The sequence below is a fragment of the Typopeltis vanoorti genome, chromosome 24, assembly GCF_054136105.1.
Source record: "Typopeltis vanoorti isolate ZY-2024b chromosome 24, IOZ_Tvanoo_1.0, whole genome shotgun sequence".
Taxonomy (NCBI): domain Eukaryota; kingdom Metazoa; phylum Arthropoda; class Arachnida; order Uropygi; family Thelyphonidae; genus Typopeltis; species Typopeltis vanoorti.
In genome coordinates, this window is record NC_143572.1 from 7,605,646 (window position 1) to 7,631,131 (window position 25,486).

The window sequence follows — 25,486 nt, forward strand, 5'->3', positions numbered from 1 at the left end:
GAGGTAGTTTCCGACATGTGTGGGCTTGTGAAATATCTTTGTGGCAATTCTGTTATGGCTTCTGATTAATGTAAGATTTAAGAAATTGATGGATTTGTTCTGTTCTGTTTCCATGGTGAATTGTAGTCTGTTGCTAAAATCGTTGAGGGATGTTTGTAAGGCGGTGATGTGTGAGGGTTTGCCAATGCATAGAATATCGTCTACGTATCTGCCATAGCCCACACATGTCGGAAACTACCTCCATTTCAATTCATACCACCCATATTCCGTTAAAAAAATTGTCATCCTATCGCAATTTATCAATGCTTACAAATTCTCCACCAACAGCAATTTTCTTAACACTGAACTCAAGTATTTAACACAGGTTTTCAAAAATCGAAACTACCCCACGCATCTAATAAATTACGCTAACTAACGGCAAAATGCCGTCTTAACAATAATACAACAAAAACAGACTTCCCGACACGCATGGTCATCAAATTGCCATACATCCAAAACACATACAAGGCTTACAAATACATTTTCAAAAACACGAACAATAAGCTAGTATTCACCACAAACCATTAATTAGGAACTCTCCTAAAACCTACTAAATCTCTCACTCATAAAGAATTATTCGAACACCACAACGTAGTCTACAAATTTCCTTGTCAAAGAGACTGTGACGTCACCTACACGGGCTCTACAATTAGGTCGTTATGGACTAGACTACAAGTGCACTTCAGGGATTGCAATATTCCCTTTCCAGAATATCTGAACACGAAAAAATATCGCAACATCAAAAAGAAGAACAAACCACAGAATACAGGGAAGACTAAAATTGCAGCTCATGCCCTTGAATTAAAACACATTCCCCAAATTGACAAAGCAATAATCATTGACAAACAAGAAAACGAAACGATGCTTAGAATATCCGAAACTATTGCCATAAAATGTGATGGTAATTCTATCAACGTCCACCGCCCCTACCTAAGTTCCGAATGTTGGACGTTCCAAAACTTACAAATTAAGCCACGCCTCCGGCCATTTAGCGACAACAAATGCCCAAATTTTGCAGATACATCTTGCAGCCTTCACATAGCCCTACAGTCATTCCCACAAAGTTCCAACGATGGTCAGGCGATGACCGAAACGGTCCACACCTCGTAAACTCTTGCCCCAGTTTCCACATAAGGATACCCTTCCCTCCCCCCTCTCCCCACAACAAAATAGTATATATATATATATTTATATATATATTATTAATAGTAACCCGGGTTCCCAAACTTATTCCCCGTGTCCTAAGTACATCTCCTTGTTCTTTCCCTCTCTTTCCCCCCACATGAGCTTGGATTTAGAAGGCATCTTTAAACCAAAATCAAGGTATGTACATAATTTTTCAACATTTTTTATTCTGCCATAATTGCCTTCTACACTCGCCCTTAATGTCCTAATTTATATATATATATATACCCCTTTTGAGTTATGTTAGCCAATGTATTAAATATAAGGGACACTCCTAAACAAAAACAGGCTAAAATAGCCGTTAATTATATTAATAGTGTTTTAGAGGAGTAGCATGGGAATTTCCCAGAAATTATACTTACTTCCTTTCTCACTCTTTAAGTATTAGTATAATAATGTTTGTTGTAATCTTAGTAGATGTAGACACTGCTTTCCTTGAGTTGTTTTGTATATACATGTTAACCTATAGTTATCTATTTATGTACTGCTGAAATCCCTGCAGTAATTTTGTTTATATGTAGATACACATATAAATAAGTTGCATACACCATCATCATCATCAAATTCCTGCCATGTACCCTCAAGGGGTGTACAGGATATGATAGTACTACATGAAAAAATTACATCATTACTAACTTCCTATCTACAATTTTCCTCCAAATCAGTCTGTTACTTGTCAAGACTCCAACATTATCAGATCTTATATTTCTATCGTCTACGGCAGTGCTTCCCAAACTTCTGGATGTCAGGGCCCCCTTTGCAAAAATTAAAATATTTCACGCCCCCCCCCCCTCGAAAAAAAATCGGAATAGAGAGATATTTTATTATAATATTTATTGTATTTATATTCAATACATAACATACACAGCGAATATTGCAAAAATCAAATGCATATATTATATTTTTTGCCTCTTACCGTTTGGTTCTGAAGACGATGCGGGCTGTTCTGGTAAAACATGAAATACTGTTTTTTTTTTTTTTGCTTCTTCTGATTGTTCGTGGGAATTTTTTTTTTATTTTTTATCAGCCACTTCTCCATCTCAGGGTAAAATTTTTTAAAACAGAATAGATCACATAATATCACCACTTACCGAAACTGGCACACCACAGACTGATAACATGAAATTACTGAATATTACCTGAATAAGGGAATCCCCGGACCAGGAACATTTTTCTCTTTTGTGACTTTTCTTCCTTTACAGTAATTAAGCCTAACACAAAACAGACAGCAAAGGCAGGTTATTAAAACGTGCATATGATTGGTGCGGTATTAACAAAAGATCACGCAACCGAAAGATAAAAGCATAGCTGACAATTGAGTTGAAATGCTAACTCTCTTCAACCGAATTCCATATGTGAAACTGCCATAATATTCATTATATATATATATTACTTAGTTTTAACACTTTTACGAATTTTAACACGTTCGGTTGGATTTTATTGCTGCCTTGGGAAATCGAACTCACACGCATCTAATTAATAACAATAGTTTTTAGTTAGATACTGTGTTTGCCCATGCAACATATGGTTTTGTTTCAGTCTATACAGTATAGTTTCTGTATGAGGGGACATGAGATTCATTGATTAGTGTGTTTTTATCCCAGTTGTCTCTAATTGCACTATTTGTTGAGAAATATATTACACAGACTCCTCATACCTTATTCACTGGCATAATAAAAGTACTTGTTTTTATTGCCTGTGCAGTATAGCGGTTGCTAGGGAGGGGTGTTGTTTACCACTGCAAGTGAGTTACTATCTCCCGGCATTAACTTGTTTAAGCTTTTTTTCATGTGTGAAGTATATGGGAAACTTTTATTGGTAACAGAAAACTAGCTCCGATGACAGTGATAATATAAAATGAGTTTTGATATGTATATAAAGTCAGTATCAACAGTCCCTGATTATGAATGGGTGATGAAAGGGACAGTTAGATTTGGAGCTTCCCTGGAGAGCATTCGAAGTAAATACAATTAACCACTGCTTTGAAATGAAACATATGAATAAGCAATATTTACTAATATTCATTAAGTGCTGAAATACGCAGGAAGCAATGTTTGTGAACCAACACCGATGTGTGAATTTTTGCATTAAAATATAAAAATTAACAAAAAAAGAAATAATGAATAATAAAAGTTAAATGCGTTTCTTTTAAAATAAAAAAATCTACTTAGTCTTAAAACATTTTAAATTTGTTTTCATTATTTCACGGCCCCCCTCAACAAAACCTACAGCCTACAAGGGGGCTGTGGCCCACAGTTTGGGAAGCGCTGGTCTAAGGCACTTTGTACCGTATCAATCCACCTATATCTTGGTCTTCCTCTGGGTCGTTTTCCTGCCAACCTGGCAGAGAACACTTGTTTTGCTAATCTTTCCTCTCCCATTCTATTTAAGTGACCATATCACCTGAGATTAGCTCTGCTAATGCATTCCTGGATGCTGACAATGTCATTAACATACATGTTGCGTATGCATTTTATTTACTACTTTATTTTTCGAATAATCATGTAGTGCTGTAGGACATCTTACCTATTTGTGTACTTTCTAGTAATTCTGTTTATATGTATATCAAATTTAATTTTCATCCATGCATATTGTATAATAATCCCTTTTTGCCTATTTTTGTACTGCTATAAAGGCATCTATTATAATTTTACATATATGTAGATACTGCATTCATTGGCTTAGTGTTTCATATATTATGTATTAACTTATATTGGTAACTGTTTTTGCACTACTGTAATAACTTCTGACCTTGTGTGTTGCTGTGCCCTCTGCAGCTGTTTTGTTTACCTAGAGATGCTGTTTTGTGAAACTAGATTCTTGTACAGACATATTGTTTACAATTTTCTGTAAATGCTAATGTTGTAACCTTTAGTATGGCACAGTATGATCTTTGTAGTTTTTGTGCAAAATAAACTATAAACCAACCAACCAACTTTCTCATTAATTTAACCTCTTATTATCGAATCCCCTTACAATACTATCTCTATATTCCCAGTGTCTCACACTGCTTTTCCAATTCACTCTTTCTTTCATGTTCCATTCTTCCGTTCTACTACCCAATCATTTCTCCAGTTGCTCGAGCTCACGATTTATCATGTGAAGGAGTATGTAAGCATGCAATTTCATTCCACACTAGCATCTCATCATCCACATTACTTTCAACCACTTCATTCACACTCTCAGCCATGTTTTGTGCACTATCACTTACTGCTTTCACTACTGCATTGTGCACAACACCTTGACAATCCTGCCTTACATCCTTATTATCATTCGGTTCATTCTTTTGCGACTCGCATTTCTTATATTCATTTACAATAGCTTTGACAAATAAAGCTTTTGTAAATTAATCTCCTTTCTATTCTTGATATCAGCCAACATCGATGTCTTAGTGGCCATTTTTCTCATGTGTATCGGTGCCATAACGAAAATCGATTGTGAAAAGAACATTACTTAACAATAGATAACTAAAACAACACGACTTAACTACACAGTCATAAATAAGCAAAATACCATGAAATATATATAATAATTTAACTATTATCTATTAAAAAATAATAACTTAGCTGAGCATCATGTTTACTCTCTCCATTACTCAAGATGATGCTGGCTCCACCATGGCTTGGTGTTAAGAGTTTCTCAGCAAATCCTGTCTTATGGTCTGCCTTCCTCCCTTTGTAACTGAATTGCAGTTACTCTGCAATTCTGCCTCAGGAAAGCTGTTCAGCTTCCGTTGTCTTCTGCTTCAGTTTCCATATTGTGTCTCTGGGCTTGTTCAGCAGAGCTGACACCTATTATGTCCCCATTTCTGTTAAATGTTCAGAAACATAGGACAGCTGTCCAACATGCTTTCATAGTTGAACCTGCTACTCTCAGTTGCCTTTTATTCCATTGACCTTTTTATTTCTGTGAGCACCCTTCCCTATAAAGTATTGACTACCACACCCCCAGCTCTTGAAGAATACCAGCAAATGAAGCTCTTTAAGAATATCAGCAAATCACTGTGGCCTTGGCCAATGGGTCCACACGTTTATTTGCAGCCTTGTGTTGGAGGAGTAATATATAAGATTTCAGAAATATAAAATAACTACTATCCACAAAAAAATTAAAAATAAAATTAATTAGTTACTCACCCATAGGTCTAATTTACGAAAATATTTTTATAGATGCTATTTTAAAAACTGAGAAGGGTTATGATGACAAAAGAAAAGTAATACAAGCTTTAATTCTTATTATACTTGACACATAATTGTAGGCAATTATACATCTGTTTAAAATGTACTCCACCTATCCTTTCTTTTATGTGTGTGTATATATATATATATATATATATATATATATGTATGTTTCTCTTGCTATTTCATGAAAAAAAAAAAAATAAGGCCAGCTGAAATGAAACTGTAATTTAGTGTAGGCTCTTCAAAAACTTTTAGTGTGGTATTGATCGGTGTTATGCCAGAGTGGTTTATGAACTTTTTCCTTTCAGTTAATAATACAGATTTAGATCTAGTATATTATAAAAAATAAATTAACTCAGTAATTAAAGAGATTGAGTGAGATACAAAGTAAATTCAAAATTAATATGTATTTACGAACAAATAACATTAGTGTAAAGTATGTATGATATTGCATAGGTCTAATAGCAGGTGTAAAATTTCTGATTTGCAAGTACTTTATACATACCTTGATTATAAATAAAACATATTCTAATGAGAAAATGGTCCATAAGCTTAATATCAGAAACATCACACAAGCTTTCTTAGTTCTGCTCTTCAAGATCACAGGCTTTGATGAAAACATAAACCAAAGCAGTTAATTTCAGACTTATGAATCACAGTTTCTTCCACTGTCAACAGTGGCCATTGAAATATACTTACCTTATACCTTTTTTTTTAAAAAAAAAAATAAAAAATAATAATTTGTGCGTAACTTTTCTTGAGTAAGATGATATTTCTTCTTTCATGTCTTCGTTAACATGTCAGTTCCTTTTTTTTGTTTCTTTAGATCACAAAGATAATTTTAGAGTTCTTTTATATCTGGATTCTTTCTCCTTAAGCTTGAGCACAAAAAAGGAAGTTCATTTTTATCGAGTTCAAAGCATTTAACTAAAGAAGTTTGCTGATGAATGTATTAAAAATAACTGGCTATTGCTTCAGGGGGAATTATATATATAATTCTTCTTATCATTTTTATCTACAAGATGTGATCAAAAAATATGGTGAATGTTAGAATTCAAGAAAGTTTATTAACCTAAATATAAATATAAATTATTCTCCTTCAAAGTAGTCTCCTTAGCTTGTCACACACATGTCCATTCCAACCACTTTATCAAACATGTTCATTTACCAATAAATGAACATGTTTGAATTGAGTTACCCCTGTCCTGGAAGGTTGCTTATGCTTTGATCTGCCAAAACTTTTATAGTTTCTATGTTTGGCACGAAACTCTTGTAGTTTCTATATATTCGACTTTGAAATAATGTTGGACTCAATATCCACTTAATTTGTATAATGTTGCATTGCCGAAGTGAAGCCTCTTGGCTCTTCATTTCAGTAATTCTTGGTACCTTTTAAAATGTGACACCTTTTGGCAACTTGTGTGGGGAAGAATGACTTTTGCATCACTTCAACCTGAGTATTTTATATCTGGGTCTGGCTCCCACTGACGAGACCCCAACAAAGGTCGAAACTAGTCTGGGTAGTGCCCCCTTCCCATTATGCATAGCATCATACATGTTCGCAAGGAGATGTGCTTTGCATTATGGAGAATACTAAGGAAAGTGATCAGAACTTACTCCACTTTTGCCACAAGTTGCCCCTATCCTGAAAGGGCTGCTTACACTTGAATCTGCCGAAACTTTTATACTTTCTATATTTGGCATGAAACTCTTGTAGTTTCTATATATTCAGCTTTGAAATAATGCTGGATTCAATATCCACTTAATTTGTATAATGTTGCATCTCCGAAGCGAAGCCTCTTGGCTCTTTATTTCAGTATGTTCATTTATTTCATGGTATTACTGTTATTATTAAGAGACCTCCAGGGAGTCAGGGACTCATTAAGGGAGGCCACATACCAGCTATCATACTTATTCTTGAATTCATTCACACTTCTTGCGCACACAACATCCCATAGCAGTCTATTCCAATCACATACTACTCTGAGAGAAAAATCTAGATCTCATCCCCTTCTCAACAGCAATAATTCTCAGCTTCCAAGGATGCCTCTTGTCATCTCTCCACCCTCCATAAAATGAAAAATTTCAATTGAAATCCTGTATGATCCTTTCAGAAGTTTGTAAGTCTCAATCACATCACCCCTTCTTTCTTCTGTTTACTAGTGTCTGTAGTCTACAAATTCTCAATCTGCCTTCATAATTAGTATTCCACAGTCCTTATATCATTTTTAACACTCTCCTTTGCTCTCTCTCTCTCCACTGTATCAGAATCACAGTGGAAACCAGACCTGCATGCAGTAGTCTTATGAAGGCCGTGTAAAGAGACAAAGTGGCATCCTTATCTTTACAAGTCAAAGTTCATTTCAATATTGCAATTATCTTGAATTGTATTTGCAGAATTTGCAAAAAATTGTAACAGACAACAGAAGAAACTAGGTGCCATCTGTTATTGAATAAAGAGAGAGAGAGAGAAAGTATTAATAATGGGAGACAGTCATTTGTGAATTTAATACTGTTAAATAAATTAACGTTAACTGCCAACACATATGCCTTCCTACTTGTTTCTGGAAATTATCTTTCTTCATTTCTTTCAGGTGTGTTTTCCACCTGAAAGAAATGAAGAAAGATGATCCACCCACTCCAATTTCTTATATTGATACAAAACACTTTATGTCATTGTCAATTTCAACTTTAGAAAGAGCCACAAGTCACAGGGTGTAAATCTGGCAAATATGGTAAATCCAGGCACATAGAACGCACTTTGTCTAACAAGAACTTCAATAAAACTTGATATCTGGCAGTGAGTATTGTCATGATGCAACATGAAACCATTCACTCGCTTCTGCAGTATATTTTGCTGCACATTATTCTTAAGGTGTTCCGGTGCTCTTTTATAATATTTGTAAATTATATTATATAAATTGTAATTATAATATTACGAACACCTAGTCCTTTTATCAGAAATAAATCACAAGAATCCTTGAATAACTTAGATGCTAGTTGTCTAATTCCTGCTGGTAAATTACACTTGACAAGAAGAGTGTGTGTGTGTGGGGGGGGGGAGTATTAATACAGTTTACTTGTAAATATATGCTTTGTTTAAAATAAATAAATAAAAACATCATTACCACATATGTTAAATTGGAAGTAAGATTTCAAGGTTGGATTCAGAAAGGAAAACAGAAAAAAAAAAGTATGTAGTGACATATCATAAACCTCCATTGGTAGGAATAGTGTCAGCTAATATCATTAACAGGAAATTAAATTTATGCTATGAATTTCTTTGACAAATGGAAATAAGTTTCAAGCATAGTTCAAATGTAGACAATCATGTTTCTTGGCAGATGGTTTTAAATAAACATAGGTTGGATTGTCAGAGAAAATCATGGAACTTGGGATAGGGGAGGAAGGATCTCGTGTCAACTGCTTGTGTTTCTGCTGAGTAGTGTTTGGTATAAACTACTGCAAGTTGTTTTTTCTTAACTCTTTAACTATGAATATCATGAAATGTTTTGACTGTCCTTCACAAAATAAATATAAATATATTTATGATGAATATTATTATTATTTGACACCTCTAGGGAGTCCAAAGACTCATCGAGGGAGGGCACCTGCTCTACAACTATGTCTTCACTACTCAATCCACTGACTGACTGCAGCTACACCGCCATCTACCACCGACCACCACTAGTATTTCCACAGGCAATCACAGACACCACGCCCACAGCAGGATTTGAACCCGCATCTTTTTTGGCTGGAGAGCAGATACATTATACAATGTATAATGTATCTGCTCTCCAGATACATTATACAATATACATTCAGTTGTATTTTGACAAAATAACAAGAAACTAATAACTGTTGCTGATAGTTTGTAATCACTACATTCATTTAAATCACAAAGGAATTTAATAGCAGCCAAAGGTCATAGGCAGAATTAAGTGCCATTCAAAAGATCAGAAGGTTAGAATTAGGTTAATGTTAGCATAACTCATGTACATAACTGCAGTAGAATAGACATTTATAATAATTTTTTTTTTTTCCCTTTCTTTCAGATGTCCAGACCCTTGATACAATGCAGGCCCTCTGCCTACCATTAGGAGCCTCTATTTCATTGTTGGTTATGTTCTTTTTTTTTGACTCAATGCAAATGTTATTTGCTATTTGTACAGCTAGTAAGTAAAATTTACTTCCTCATTTTTGCAATGTTGATTCTTATTTGAAGATTTTTAAAGTATTAGTATTCAGTAAAAAAAAAACTCAGTCTTTAATAAAATTAGTAACTAAAAAAGAAAGAAACAAAGTCACCTATCCACACAGAAATTTAAACCATGCTATTATAGGAATGCAGCAAATAAACAGATAAAATTGACAATATTTATTGATTATAAAGTGATGTATTTGAGATATAGAAAATAAATAGTCATCACAACTTGACACATTTAACTAGCCAAATATATCTTTTGCAGCTCTTAAATTTCATCCAGTTTTGAGACACATCCTCTGAAAGTTATTAAAAAAATGATAATGCTATATTTGATTTGAAACCTTTATACTGTAAACTTCTGTCACATCTGCATGAATATGAGATATACTATTAAGCCATTGTTCACTAAACATGAGTAATAATAATTGATTAAAAAATTATTACTGTAGTTTAAAGCTGTTACTTCCCATATCTTGGAAATTGCATGCAACCCCAGAGGTTTATATACGAACAGTTTTAGTAGAATACTTCACGAGTTTCTGTAAAAAGGTCACACGAAATTAGAGAAAATGGATTTAAATGTGACATCATTCATTATTTTTTTCAACCAGACCTGAGACGAGAGGCCAGAGTTTTCTTTAGAGACTTTGGTTTTAGTCCTTGTTCTCTTAGAATCTGATCTTGCTGAGGGTACCCCCCCCCCCTTTTTTTTTTTTTTTTTCTCCTAAGTAAGAAGGTTAATACCCGAAGAATGAGAATAGAAATGACTTATCTTTGAATGTAAGAAATGTAGACTATATTTTTGTACTGGTAGAGTGGATGCTTGGAAGACTATTTTGACTTTCTTATGTCTCCTCAGATAAGGTATAGTAACCATTTTCAGTTCTGAATGTTGTCTTGGGAAGAGAATGACTGTTAATCTCTCATCCATTCAGATGAAGAAAGAAGTTTTCTGTGCTCTCAGGTTTGGTTACAATTATGCATTCTCTTAAAAACAATACTGAGCCTGCCGATTATGGTAAAAATAACATCTCTGGCCTCCTTTCTTGTCTGCCTAGTATTGCAAATATACTAGAGAGAAAAGAGCCAAATTTTCAAAAGGGAATCTCTCTCTCTCTAAGAATTCTCCATTCTTAGAAGAAGAATATCGTTATCACCAAATTGGATAGGAGAAATCGGTTATCCTTGGATATTTTGAATACGATTGGAAAATATCTATCCTCGAAGGTTTTTTATTTGGTTATACTATAAATTAAAGATACCAAGATATTATGTATAGTATATGCATAATGCAAAGCACTGCTCCTTATGGACATGTTTTTTATGCTATGCATTATGGGAAGTAATCACTGCTCAGACTGGTTTCAGCCTTTATTGAACTCTTCGGTGAGAGCCAGATTCAGAGGTGATACCAAGGTTGAAATAATGCAGAAGTCATATTTTCCTATACCAGTTGCCAAAAGGTGTCACACCTTATTATTAAATTACTCTGGATAAGAAAAAGGTTGTTGGAAGTTTTTTCACTTGGTTATACTATAAACTAAAGATACCAAGATATTATATACTTGGTTTAATATTTTATCCAAGTGTAAGCAAACAAAGTTTGCGTCTGAAGTATTTTCAGGACTGCGACAACTCGTGATAAAGGTGGTATGACTTCACATCACTCCTTAGCATTCCATAATGCAAAGCACCGCTCCTTATGGACATGTATTATGCTGTGCATTGTGGGAAGGATCACTGCCCAGACCAGTTTCGACCTTTATTGAGGTCTCTTCAGTGGGAGCTGGTCCCATGCAGGAGTCATTTTCCTATACCAGTTGCCAATAATGTCACACCAGTAGAGTAATTTAATAATAAGGTGTGACACCTTTTGGCAACTGGTATAGGAAAATATGACTTCTGCGTTACTTCAACCTTGGTATTGCCTCTGGGTCTGGTTCCCACCGAAGAGACCTCAATAAAGGTCGAAACCAGTCTGGGCAGTGATCCTTCTCATAATGCATAGCATAATATACATGTCCACAAGGAGCAGTCCTTTGCATTATGGGATGCTAAGGAGTGATTTGAAGTCATACCACCTTTAGCACGAGTTGCCCCAGTCCTGAAAATACCTCAGGTGCAAACTTTGTTTGCTTACACTTGGATAAAGGATTAAACCAAGTATATAATTTCTTGGTGTTTAAGGGTCAAAGGTGTATAACTGAGAGGAGACCTCCACATAACCTTTAAAGGAATGCGGAGAACAGACCAGGGCTTTTGACCTAATGTCCAATCTTCACCATCTCGTGGTTGCACCCTGTTGGATATCTACCTGGATACTGAACGAACGAGGATGGGCTGGTAATTTGGGATTTAGCTAACCATATTGTATTCTTATTGGCTTAAACGAATATAGAAAATGATGGTACAACATGACAAAATTTCATGCTGGCTGGGGCATCATCTGGTTAAACTAGATGTTTAACCAGATGATTGTTTTTGTCAGGGAACCTGAGCAAACAATGAAAAGTCAGCTACTGGAACAAATCTGAAAGCACACCCCAACTCAACATCACCAGAGTTAAAGATCAGTACCATCAACATAAGAAGCCTGAATGGGAAAGAAATAGAGCTAGCTGAGGAATTAGATAAGTACCAGATCGACATAATAGGGGTGACTGAAACAAAAAAGACGAAAACTGGTGAGATCTTTCTGAACAATAAATACAAAATATTATATTCAGGCAAGGAAAAGAAGGAGTAGCCATAGTATTCAACACAAAATACGAGGCTAATCTTCTTGAATGGCAGCCAGTCTCAAGTAGAGTGATGTGGGCAAATATCAGAATGGGGAAAATTGGACAATGAGACTTATTTGTGCCTATGGTCCCACAAAAGGTTCTACTAAGATAGAAGTGGAGGACTTTTTTGATGCTTTAGAAAAAGCAACTGACACAATCAAAAAGGAAAAGTTGGTCCTTGTTGGGGATCTAAATAGCAGAGTAGAAAATGATTGTGAGACATACAAAAATATTTTGAGAAAATTTGGAGAAAAGAGCAAAGCCAATAATAATGGCAAATACCTGTTAGATTTCTGTTCAGGACATGGACTGGTTATTACTAACACCATGTTCCAACATAAAAATGTGCACAAATTCACATGGAGAGAAGAGGCAAGAAATAAGAAAAGTCTCATTGACTATGTTATTGTTGATAGTGATGTTTTCTCCCTGCAGAACACCAGAGTGTACAGAGGATTTGAAATTGGAAGCAATCACTATTTAGACTTGAGCAGGATAAAATTGAATTTTGTATTGAAAAGAATAACATATAACAAAGTATTAAAGAGAAGCAGCTCTCAGATGTGAACTGTAGACTAAAATACACAAATATTATGCAAGAAAAAATGAAGGACTTTGAGAATAGGAATCAAACTTTGGAGATTCAGTGGCAAGACTTGAAGAAAATCCTGATTGATTCAGCCGAAGAGGCATGTGGTAAGGTTGTCTGCAAGGATAGAAAAATCAGAACTCCATGGTGGACACAGGAAGTTAAAGAGGCAGTGAAGGAAAAGAAGAAAGCGTATCAAAAGTTCCTGGCAAATAAGTCAGCTTGTGCTCTTAGAGAATACAGAGACAAAAGTCATGGGAGGACATTGGCAAGAACATCGAAAATAAATATCAAGAAGGTGGTAAGATATTCTGGAGGTTGTTGAAGAAGCTTAGAAATGGTGGAAAGAGTGCTGTAAAAGAAGTTAGAGATGATAAAGGTTACATGAAAACAGGAGAGAAAGATATCCTTGAAGTATGGAGTAATTACTTCGAAAAATTGCTAAATGAAACAAGCAGTGATAGCACAGTGGTAAAATACACTCAACAGGCATAGAGTCGGGAATACATATCCATACTTGAAGTAGAAAAAGCCATCAAAGGCTTGATATGTGGAAAGGCAGCAGGAGTAGATAATATTCATCGAGAAATGCTCAAGTATGGAGGTATAAAAGTCTTACAGTGGCTGCACTGTATAGTTCACAAAGCCTGAACAGAGGGATGAATTCCCGATGATTGGAGTAGAGCCCTAATAGTACCCATACATAAAAAGGGAAATAAAACTGAATGTGAGAATTACAGAGGTTTTCTCTAATGAGTGTTCCTTTCAAGATCTATGCAAGCATACTTGAGAAATGGTTGAGAATAATTGTGGAAGAAAAGCTTGGTGAAGAACAAGCTGGATTCAGGCCAAATAGAGGCTGTCAGGATCAGATCATCACTTTACTAGAAATAGTTGAGAAAGCATGGGAATATAACAAAGATCTGTATTTAAGTTTTGTCGGATCTGGAAAAGGCATATGACAAGGTGCCAAGAGAGAAGCTATTCAATACGCTACAGTTATATGGTGTCAATGGGGCATTATATCAAGCAATACTTAGTCTGTATTTGAGTTGTAAGTCAGCAGTTTGAATTGAAGGAAGTACAGGAAGATGGTGTAATGTTAAATCTGGTGTGAGACAAGGATGTACATTATCCCTTCTGTTATTCATTATCTATATGTATCACATTATGAAGGAAAGTGGTATTAAACATGATATCAGAATTTGAGATGTTAATGTCAGCTCTTTGCTTTATGCGGATGTTATACTCCTAAATAAATCTGCTATAAGTCTGCAAGATTCCCTGACTAAATTGAATAACTGGGATAATAGATATGGTATGAACACAATTGAAAATGGCTCACAACACAATTGAAAATGTCAATTTTGTTGTGAACGGGGAACCTGTGGAACAAGTAAAACATTTCAGCTACCTAGGCATGATTTTTACTATAGATGGTAAATTGAATATGGAAATAGACAACAGAATCAACAAAGCTGGTATGGTAGAAAATCAATTGAATAAATTCATATGGAATAAGAGAGAAATTAGTCGGAACACTAAATTAGCTGTATATACAAGACAGTGTTCAAACCAGTTTTAATTTATGGATCTGAGAGCTGTGTCAGAAGTAAAACACTTGACCAAAGACTAAGACCACAGATATGAGAGTCCTGAGAAAGATTAGAGGTGTGAACAGATGGCATCAATGGCAATATCATATTAAAAACGAGTATATTAGGAAAGAACTTGACATTGTCGGCATCCAGTAATGCATTAGGAGAGCTAATCTCAGGTGGTATGGTCACTTAAACAGAATGGACGAATAAAGATTAGCAAAACAAGGGTCGTTTTCTCTGCCAGGTTGGCAGGAAAACGACCCAGAGGAAGACCAAGATATAGTTAGATTGATACGGTACAATGTGCCTTAGACGATAGAAATATAAGATCCAATAATGATAATATTGGAGTCTTGACAAGTAACAGACTGATTTGGAGGAAAATTGTAGATAGGAAGTTAGTAATGATGTAAATTTTTGATGTTGTTCCATCATATCCTGTACACCCCTTGAGGTTACATGTCAGGAATTTGATGATGGTGATGATAATAATTTCTTGGTATCTTTAATTTATAATATCTGTCTTCTTTGGAGGATTGTTCATATTTAATGTTTACTTGATTCTGATCCTATTATCGCACAAAAATGGCACCTCTAAAATTTTAGATTTTGTTATATCCTGAGGCCTACTTGTAATTATTGAAAAACTTAAGCCATAATCCTTACGTGTCTTACCATTTATAAATTGTCCAAAATACATAAATGTTCTTATCCTAGACTGGATTCAAACCTAGGTCTTTTCAACCCAAGGCATTGTTGATACCTTCTGTACAAGACTCAGTCAGTATCAATTTGCCATTTAGAGAATCATTATCATTTCTTTACTTAGAAACTGTCAAATACCTATCAAATGCACTCTTCATTACTGGCCATACTTCCAATATTAAATATTCTCTGCATTCACTCTTCAAATCTTGGCTATCTGACAGTATTTGCAAAGATACTGACATTGTGGTCAGTTTTGATATAGGCTTCCTTTAATGTGCTCCTCCCAAAGAACCCTAAAACTAATTCAGAATCTCTGATACTTCTGCCTTATTCACTTTTGCCATGTAGTCTGATTATTTAACCTGACAGAACAAAACAGAATCAAGCCTGCTATAGTTATCCTGCCTCCCAATCTGTTCATGCAGTATTTTCAAAAAATTGACCTTAGACCACTGCATTGTTCAAAGATGGAGTCACTCTTAACTCAGTTGCTATTGGTTGAAGAAACTTGGGTTATTCCTATTTAGAATGTGCAGAAAGTTTACACGGTAACAGTGTTACTTAAGGAAATTAACAATGCATACTATAAATTAGAAAAAACTTTTAATATTTCCAATATTTTGGAAATATTAAAAGTTTGGGCCTTAAGGCAGAAGTATCAGAGATTCTGAATTAGTTTTAGGGTTCTTTGGGAGGAGCACATTAAAGGAAGCCTATATCAAAACTGACCACAATGTCAGTATCTTTGCAAATACTGTCAGATAGCCAAGATTTGAAGAGTGAATGCAGAGAATATTTAATATTGGAAGTATGGCCACTTTTAATATTTCCAATATTTTGGCAAAGTTAAATTGTCATCATCAGGGAAATATGAACAAATTGATTTGTGCACATAGGCACTATATAGGGTAAGTATGACTGAAGTAGAAACAGCAAAGCCATAATTCTTACGGCTAAATAGTGCCCCTAGTGGGCTAGGATGAGTGTTATGGCTAAATAGTGCCCCTAGTGGGCTAGGATGAGTGTTCTTGGCTGTTGGGCTGAAGTTATGAGGATGAGTGCTTCCTGGATTTGTGACAGGTTCAGGTAGTTCCTTCAAACTGAGACACATTCCAGGAAATGTCTTTATATTTGAATTTGTTCCTGTGGAGTAAGTTGGCCTCTTTTCATCATATCTTGTGGTGGGGTCTAAGGCAGGGTTTCTCAAACTGTGTTCTGCGAGAAGTTCTAAAATTTGTCATTTTAGTTTTCTAAGCATTTTTCATGAATAAATATTTTATAGTAAAAATATTCTGAGGAGAATAATATTAGTGAATATGTCAAAAGGCTCAGACCCAGAACACCTGATGACATCTGTGTATTGTTAATTTTCACACATCGAAACCTTTCAACATTTGGGAAAGGGAATACCGCTGTTTATGACCGGTCATAAAAATTGCCAGCAAGCCCATTACAACAATTGGTGTCATATCTTCTGTTCTCAAAACTGAAGGAAATGACATCTGTGTTGCAAATGTCAGTGACCAAGCAGCATATTTTTAAACATGGAAGTATTCATGAATTATCGTTAATTTTCACACATTGAAATCTTTCAACAATCAGGAAAGAGAATACCGCCATTTATGACCGATCATAAAAATTGCCTGCAAGCTGTTGCAGGCAATTTTTATTAGTTCACTGATATTTGCATCTGCGTTGCAAATATCAGTGACCAATCAGCAAGGAAGTAAAAAGAAAATTTTTCCACTTAAATTGAAGATGAAGGTAGTCTGTATCCGGTTCTCAAATCTATTACTACTGAATACTTCCTTTGCAAGTTTGTATTGCAGTATGTAAGTGCTTGTTCTGAAACCAGAGTGCCGTGATTATTTTTAAAAGTAATAGGAATACAGAGTTAAAATTAATATGAATAAGAGACAAGGCTCTTTGTTTAATTTTGGTATTAAGAAATCTCTTATTGAAGGTGTTTGTGACGGAACATATAGTGAGTCATCCACCTCAAGCCTACAAAGATCTCCAGGATGTACAAAAGAAGGGAAAAACTACCAGCACATAGGAGAAAAAGTCTGCATTCACTCGTAAGTACTTATAATAATATTATAAATGTATTTGGTGATCAGAATGGTATATGTCAATGAAAATCGGCACAAATTAATATAATGATGTTTGTCTGAAGAAACTACGACATGCTACAGCATTTCGTTAGTCCAGTGATTGATAACTAATTTAAATGTAATTTATATTTGTCAACATGCCACGCCATATACATAAGTATACTAATACTCTTTATGATTAGGCCATAATTAATTATTAATACTTATGTTAATGTATGAACTTTAAAAAAATTCGGAAAGGTATTTACGAGTAAATTTCTTGGGACTGGGCCCTCGAAAAAAAAAAAAATCAGCTAACGCCTTTTTATTCCCGTATATAGGGAGTAGGCGAGGCAGCTTTTAGAAAAAGAATTCTTCTTACTCTTTTAACTAATTTTATAATTAATATCTGATTTATTTCGAACTGTTTAATTTTTGTTAATGAACATTTTATCAAATCATTCTTATTACAATTGCTTTTACATTATTTGATACGGTTTAGTACTTTTCTTACAAATATTGTTACAATTCATATTTACTTTTGTGTATTGCCGTCTTTTTTTACTATTTTGCATTATTCATTTACTCTTATAGTATTCGACATTTCTTATTTATAATCTTATTGTTTATTATACTAAAGTTACCTTTACAACACAATTGTATTTGTGTTGTAAAGGTAATTTTATTATAGCTCTGGCAAATATTGGAATTTGAATATTATTGAAAAAATACCCATGGATTCTTGTTTAAGGACAGGAACTTTAACACAAGGAGGAGCAAGTACTTCTGCTGACACATCTACTCGTATGATTGGAGAAGATATGGAATTGCAAACTGCAGTTTCTTCAAAAGCTAATATTAAAGAACAAGAGTCATCTAAGAACAGACCAAAACGGAAATACCGTGAAAGTTATTAAATTATGGATTTACGTGTATTGGCAATACACATGCTCCTGATGTTTTATGTAAAAAAATACTAGTAAATGGTTCTTTGGCTCCAGCTAAATTTCGTAGGCACTTCGAAACGAAACACACTGATACAAAGGAAAAGATATACATTTTTTAAGAGCCTACGTGACTCGCTAGAAAAATCTAAACTTCAAATGGCTACAATTGCCTCAACTGAAAATGCAACAGAGGCATCTTTTCGCGTGAGTTACCGCATTGCACTTCATGGTGAAGCTCATACAATTGGTGAGACGCTCATTAAGCCTTGTGTGAAAGACATTGTATCATGCATGTTAAACGAGCAGGTTGCTAAAAAAATATATGCAGTACAATTATCAAATGATACTGTTTCACGCCGCATCAATGACATAGAAAAAGAGCTAATTCATCGACTTGGACTTTGCAATGAATATTCATTGCAAATGGATGAATCTACAGATGTCGCAAGACTCGCTGTATTACTAGTGTTTGTCCGTTACATATTTGATAAAAGTATTGAAGAAGATTTACTCATGTGCGAATATCTACAAGAAAAAACTACCGGAGAAGATACAGGGTGTTCGGGATAAATTTGACAGTTTCGTAAGGAAAAAGAAAATCTTCTTTGTATCTATTAAATTTAATGAATTGACAAAAAAACATTACAGGCAGAGTTAATTACAATACTATCAACAAGATTTACTCAAAATAACCACCATTAGCATCGATCACAGCTTCAATTCTGCTTCGGAACCTCGAACAAGCTGATGCTACAGTCTCCCTGGGAAGGGCCGCAAAAACTGTTTTAATTTTATCCATTAACTGGGCTTTTGTATTACTGGAAGTGCGATTGGTGTCTTTTTCAACTGCGCCCCATACAAAATAATCCATGGGGTTAAGGTCTGGGGAGTTTTGAGGCCAAACATTTGGACTGGTGAAGTCGTAGAAATTTTCAGACAACCATTTTTGACTTTTCCCAGAGGTGTGGCAAGGGGCCGAATCCTGCTGCCATACATACGGCCTACCATTGGCTACCCTTGTTATCCAGGGCTTGACTACAGTTAGCAACTCCACGAACAAAGCCCGAATTCCAATGCCAGGGTTCTTCAACACCTGTTCCTGCAGATTTGCAAGGAATTCTGCTGTACGAACGCAATCAGATCGTCTGCTAGGGATCTTTCTTCTTGCTACATCCTCGTAGTCACCATTGCAAGTCTCGAGTTCATGCCTGATTGTTTTTACTGTATTCAGGGAGCATTGGGCAGCAGTCGTAATATCCTTATTTTGATGGCGGGCACGAATCATCATGATACAAGTTATTCTCTTCCATGATTCAGGTGGGTTCCAGCTATCCATCCTTTCTGACATCTTGTATATGAATGAAGAAGGGTCCAAACTTTTAAATGAAGAGAAGTGTGTGTTAATACATGTAACTTACGGAAAAATATAATTAATTATAAATATGTCAAATTTATTCCGAACACCCTGTATATTGAACTGTATTAATAATTATATTACAAAAGAGGAAATCGGCTGGGAGAAGTGTATTGATATTTGTACAGACGGTGCTCAAGCAATGGTAGGAAAGATGAAGGGAGTTGTAACATGTATCCTGCAAGTAGCTACAAGAGCCACCTTACTTGCATACTACAAGAGCTTGTTACTTTGCATAGACAAGCACTAGTAACAAAAAGAATTCTTACATATTTAAAAACTTTAAAAACTTTTTGGATGAAGCCGTAAAAATGATCAACTATGTAAAATCTCGACCACTTCAATCCAGATTATTTAAAATTTTGTGCGATGAAATGTAGTGCACATAATGCACTTTTATTACATACTGAAGTGAAATGGCTATCCAGAGGAAAAGCATTATTGAGGCTTTTTGAACTTCGTAGTGAGTTAATGGTCTTCTTGATGTCACATAATTTAGGACAAAATTTTATTGAATTATTAAGAAATTATTCATGGTTGATGAGTCTTGCGTATCTGGCAGATATTTTTACAAAGTGCAATGAAATTAACTTATCATTACAAGGAAAGAATATTACAATTTTTAATACAAGAGATAAAATTGCATCTTTTGATAGGAAGTTGCAATTCTGGATTTCTACAGTTGAACAGAATAATTTTGATTGTTTTCCCACCTTGCATGAAGTTTTGACTGAAATAAATTCTAAAGTAAATGAAGAAGTATCTAACGTAATTTTAGAACACTTGCATGACTTGCAATCAATCCTTTTGCAATATTTTCCTAAATCCAGCGAGGACATTCCTGGGTTCTGAATCCATTTATAGTGACAGCTAAGCCAGCAGGCTTCAGCGCAAGTGACTATGAAAATCTAATTGACTTCATTAGTGACTCTGATTTAAAACAAAAATACAAGGAACTGCCAATAAATGATTTCTGGACAAGTGTGTCAAAACTTGCTATTCTTGTTTTACTTCCTTTCACAACGACATATTTATGCGAGGCAGGATTTTCATATTATGCTGCAACCAAATCAAAGTCCAGGAACAGATTCGACGCTACATATAAGAATTCAACTTTCTAATGTTGCACCTGATATCAAACGAATTTGTAATTCAAAGACCCAAAAACATCGGAGTCATTAAGAACTTAATTTGCGATATACATTTTACTATTTTTATGTGTTTTGTTTTTATTAATTAACATTTGACAATAAATTATTGTTTTTTCTTAACGCTTAGATTTACTCATTTATTTTATTTATATTTACCTAACCTACAAAACCAGCACACAGGAGAAAAAGTCTGCATTCACTTGTAAGTACTTATAATAATATTATAAATTTTTGGTGATCAGAATGGGATACGTCAATGAAAATCAGCACAAATTAATTTAATAATGGTTTAATAGATGTTTAATTAATAATTAATAATTAATTAACAATTATTAATTAACAATAAAATAAGCTAAATTACCAATTAATTATTAATTAATACATTACAAAATAACCAAGGTGTTCCGTGAACATTTCAGGATTTGTGAAGTGTTCCGTCGTAGAAAAAGTTTGAGAAACCCTGGTGTAAGGCTTGCTTGGCAAACCCTGAGCAGCTGTAATGGAACTGGATGTAGTCTTCATGCTTTGCAATTCTGATGTTGGCTGTCCTGCCTGTTTAGCCATAGGACAGCTTTCAATTGCATGGAATCTGGTCTTGGGATGGTCTTTGGGAGAGTGGATAACGGACCATTTTCGTATATTGTCTATTAGTGGTTATAAGGTTGTATTGTTTCTAGAATTTTTCTTAGATTTTCAGATGTGTCTGGGATATATGGGATGGTAATATATTTGGTGTAGTCTCTGATTTAGAGTAGGAGGAGGAATGTGGTTTTGGGAGATGATGACTCTTGATGAATGTATCTGCACACACATGCATTCATCAAGAGTCATCCTCTCCCAAAACCACACTCCTCCTCCTCCTACTCTAAATCAGAGACTACACCAAATCTATTACCATCCCATACATACCATATACCAAGGTGTCCTGATTATATGTATAGTCAAAGAGAGTTTTTTTAACCAAGATGAACTGGATTCTTGGGTACTGGCTATTGAGATATGTTAAGAAGGTGTTAAGGGCCCCAGAGCTATGTAGCAAAATAGGAGATCACATAATCAAATAGGAGAACAACATAATCAACATAGCATAGCCAAACTGCTTCTGTGTGGCAGCAGTGGGGAGGTGGATAAGGCATTTTCTTCAAAAGCTTCCATGAAGTAGTTTGCCTGAGGGTTGCAGGGGTGGGGGAGAGAAGGAAGTGGATATCCCATGACTGTTCTGTCCTCTATTTGTTTGTAGAATTTTCCTTGCCAAATTAAATAACCTAAGTTGCTGAGATATCAGGAGAAAATTGTAACGTCTAAGGTCAGAGGGACATTAATGGATAGAGAGGAGACATCAAAATTGTCAATTTGTCAGAGTGTGAGGTTTTCTATGCTGGCCTTACAGTGGGCAGAGGTGTTAATGTGTGGTTTTGCCAGTATATTTGTGTGAGCACTTTGACAAAGTGTTTGGCTAGTTTATATGTGGGCAAATCAGTAACATCGATAATAGGGGTAATGGCACATCCTGCTTATGGATTTTGGGCGGTCCGTATATCTTGGGAGGGAGCAAATCTACAATTGTTTAGTTTCTAAGTTTATTTGCAATTTCCCCAGGCCAGGAGATAACTTTTCTCCACATGCTCCATGCTAACTTTTTAAGAAGGAGCATGTGGAGAATTCTGATCTCTGTGCTAGTGTTGATGATTGTCTAAAATGTGGTAGGTAAAACGATCCTTAATGAGAGTGGTAAGTTTATGTGTGTAACCATGTTGGGTAAGAACTATGCTTAGACACCCAATACAAGATATGATAGAAAAAGACCACCTTACTCCACAGGAGAAAATTTAAATTTGAAAGACTTTTCCTAGAATCTGCCTTAGTTTTAAGATATTGACTGATTCATAAAATTTATAGTTTAAAACTGTTTCAAATTTTGAAAGTATTCATCCTGAGAACTTCATCCTAACAACCATGAACACCATCTTAGCCAACTAGGTGAACACTGTTTAGAACTTCAGACTTAAGTGTGTTGTTCTGCTTCAGTCAAACTTTGTGTAGAACGTCCATTCACAAATTAGCTTGTTCATTGTTCCTTGATGATAGTGGTTTAACTTTGTCAAAATATTACTTACTTATTTAATCCTCTTCACTCCACCTGGGAGCATAGGTCTTCCACCACCATTTTCCACTGGACTCTGTTTTTTGCTTCTGCTTTTATTTGGTTAGTTTTTATTAATATTTGTTATTTCTTTCAGTATTGTTCTTTTCCATGTTTCTCTTGGCCTTCCTCGTCTTCTTTTACCCTGTGGGTTCCAATCTAGAGTCTTTTTTACTATTATTTTATCTTCTTTCCTCAACACATGCCCCAACCATCTCCATTTCCTTTCATGTGTATTTGTTGCAACATATGTTTCTGGTTTGTTCTCTGCCATAATTCTTTGCTTGATATTTGTTTTGGCCAATATATTCCCAGTATCATTCTTAAACACTTGTTAAGGAAGACCTGGGCACTGTTAACTATCTCAAAATATTACACATATTAATTAAGTTTTTTCTAGTTAATGTATAGTATATGTTATTAATTTCCTTAACTAATACTATTGTGAATAACAAATGTATAATCCTTATGACCAGAATTTATAAGGTGATTTTAGTTGAAAGCGAGTTATTCCATCACATTTGGAGGTGGCAATCATCATCTAGAGAAATCAAATAGAAAAATCATCTAGAGAACACATTCATTGAACAGATGTAATACACTGGCTTCATAGTTTTAGTCGTTTCAGCTTTTCACATGCACCATATGACCACCAGTACCATCAACAGGGTGTAGCATAGAGGCAGCCTGCCTCATGGCGCGGCTTAATAAGGACACTCGTTCAGCTATATTGTGGTAGGACCCGCAATATGGCTGAACATTCGTTGCTACGCTAACAATTCCTGTTAGTGTAGCAAGTGCAGAAAGAAGTTTTTCCAAGAAAAACTTCTTGGATGAAAAATTATTTGCAAACAGCAATGACCCAAGAAAGATTGGTTAGTCTAGGAACTATATTGATAGAGACAGACATAGCTTATAATTTAAATTTAGAAGAGCTTATAAACAGTTTTATTGTGCAATATCCCCGTAGAGCAAACATTTAATTAATGTTTCTTTTGTAATAAAAACAAACTAGCAATTGGAGATTTTCTTATATTTTTGTCTTATAATCCATCAGGGGCTATATTTATTTGTTTGCCTCAGGGCACGATCCAATCTGGTGACAGCCCTGATGACCACACTAGTTTGATGATGTATTTTCCATTTGGCTACATTGTATGAGTTCTGTTTTTAACGATCCTTAATAACCCTTATCCTAAAATCCATTTTACCATTGAAAAAGAAAGCAGTGATTGTTTTTCCTTTAGTCATTTCTGACCCTAGGTCACTGTAGGCATTGCCCACAAAGTGTTCCAGGTCAGATGTTGTCCCCCCCCCCCCCCCCCCATTTTATCCATGCTCGAGATCGGCATACGGCTGGAATGTATTCATGACTGTAATCCATGTGTGTTCACTGGGGCTGGTTTGACCTTGAGGCTGAAAAATCCAAGTTTCTGGGTGAAAAAATCTCCTACCTCCGTATGAGACTGTCTTAACTTACCTTTCATTGAAAGAGACCGGATAAAGGTTCCATACTTCACTGACGGGAATCAAACCCAGGTCTTTCCCGACCTAAGTGCTTTGTCTAGACTGACCGAGCTGTGGAGACTGACAGACATTTACTGAATTCTTTACCTCTCCCCCCTCAATAGGAAACCTATCTGAATGGTAGTTTCATCTGCATTTTTCACACCAGCACAGCCACCCTTCCTACAATATGTAGGTTACTAAAATAACAAATACAACTGCAGCCGTTCAGATCACACTAGCCTCACCACTGAAGTAAGTTAAATTTGTGAAACATTGTTAGTCCTTATCAGAGTCAGTGTGCTATCATCTAAAACTCCCCCTGCCCCAATGCTGGATGGTACACCCAGGGCATTCTTAAAAGATAAAATGTTAATACTCCCTTGAAATGTTATCAGAAATTTAATGTTATCTGTTCAATTAAAGATCTCCATCACTTAGCTCATCCTGCTATCTGCAGGATGATCTAAATACTACTGTCTACCGATTGGTAGACAGTAGTCCCCCCCTTATCCTTGGGTTCACTCTCCATGGTTTCAGTTAACTGCATTGTCAAACCTAGTCCGAAAATATTAAATGGAAACTTCCAGAAATAAACAATTCATAAGTTTTAAATTGCCCGTTGTTCTGAGTAACGTGATGAAATCTCATGGCATCCCATTCTGCCTGGGACACGAATCCTTCCTTTTTCCAGCAAATCCATGCTATACTGTATATGCTACCCACCCATTAATAACTCTGTAGCAGTCTCGGTTATCAGATCGACTGTCTCAGTATTGCAGTGCTTGTGTTCTAGTAACCCTTATTTTACTTAATAATGGCCCCAAAGCACAGGAATATTGATGCTGGCATTTTGGACATGCCAAAGAGAAGCTGTAAAGTGCTTCTTTAAGTGAAAAGGTGAAAGTCCCATTCACATTCACCTAACTTTTATTACAGTAT

At 35.3% G+C, this 25,486-nt stretch overlaps 1 protein-coding gene across 2 annotated transcripts in view; it reads left to right on the plus strand.

The window, feature by feature from the left end:
* Positions 1–25,486, plus strand: part of SppL (signal peptide peptidase-like protein) — a 391,868-nt gene that overhangs the window by 188,322 nt on the left and 178,060 nt on the right. For both annotated transcript variants that reach the window (XM_090413421.1, XM_090413422.1), the window contains one exon: positions 9,458–9,577. In XM_090413421.1, coding sequence (XP_090269547.1) covers positions 9,458–9,577 — 120 coding nt within the window. The remainder of the gene's footprint in view (positions 1–9,457; positions 9,578–25,486) is intronic.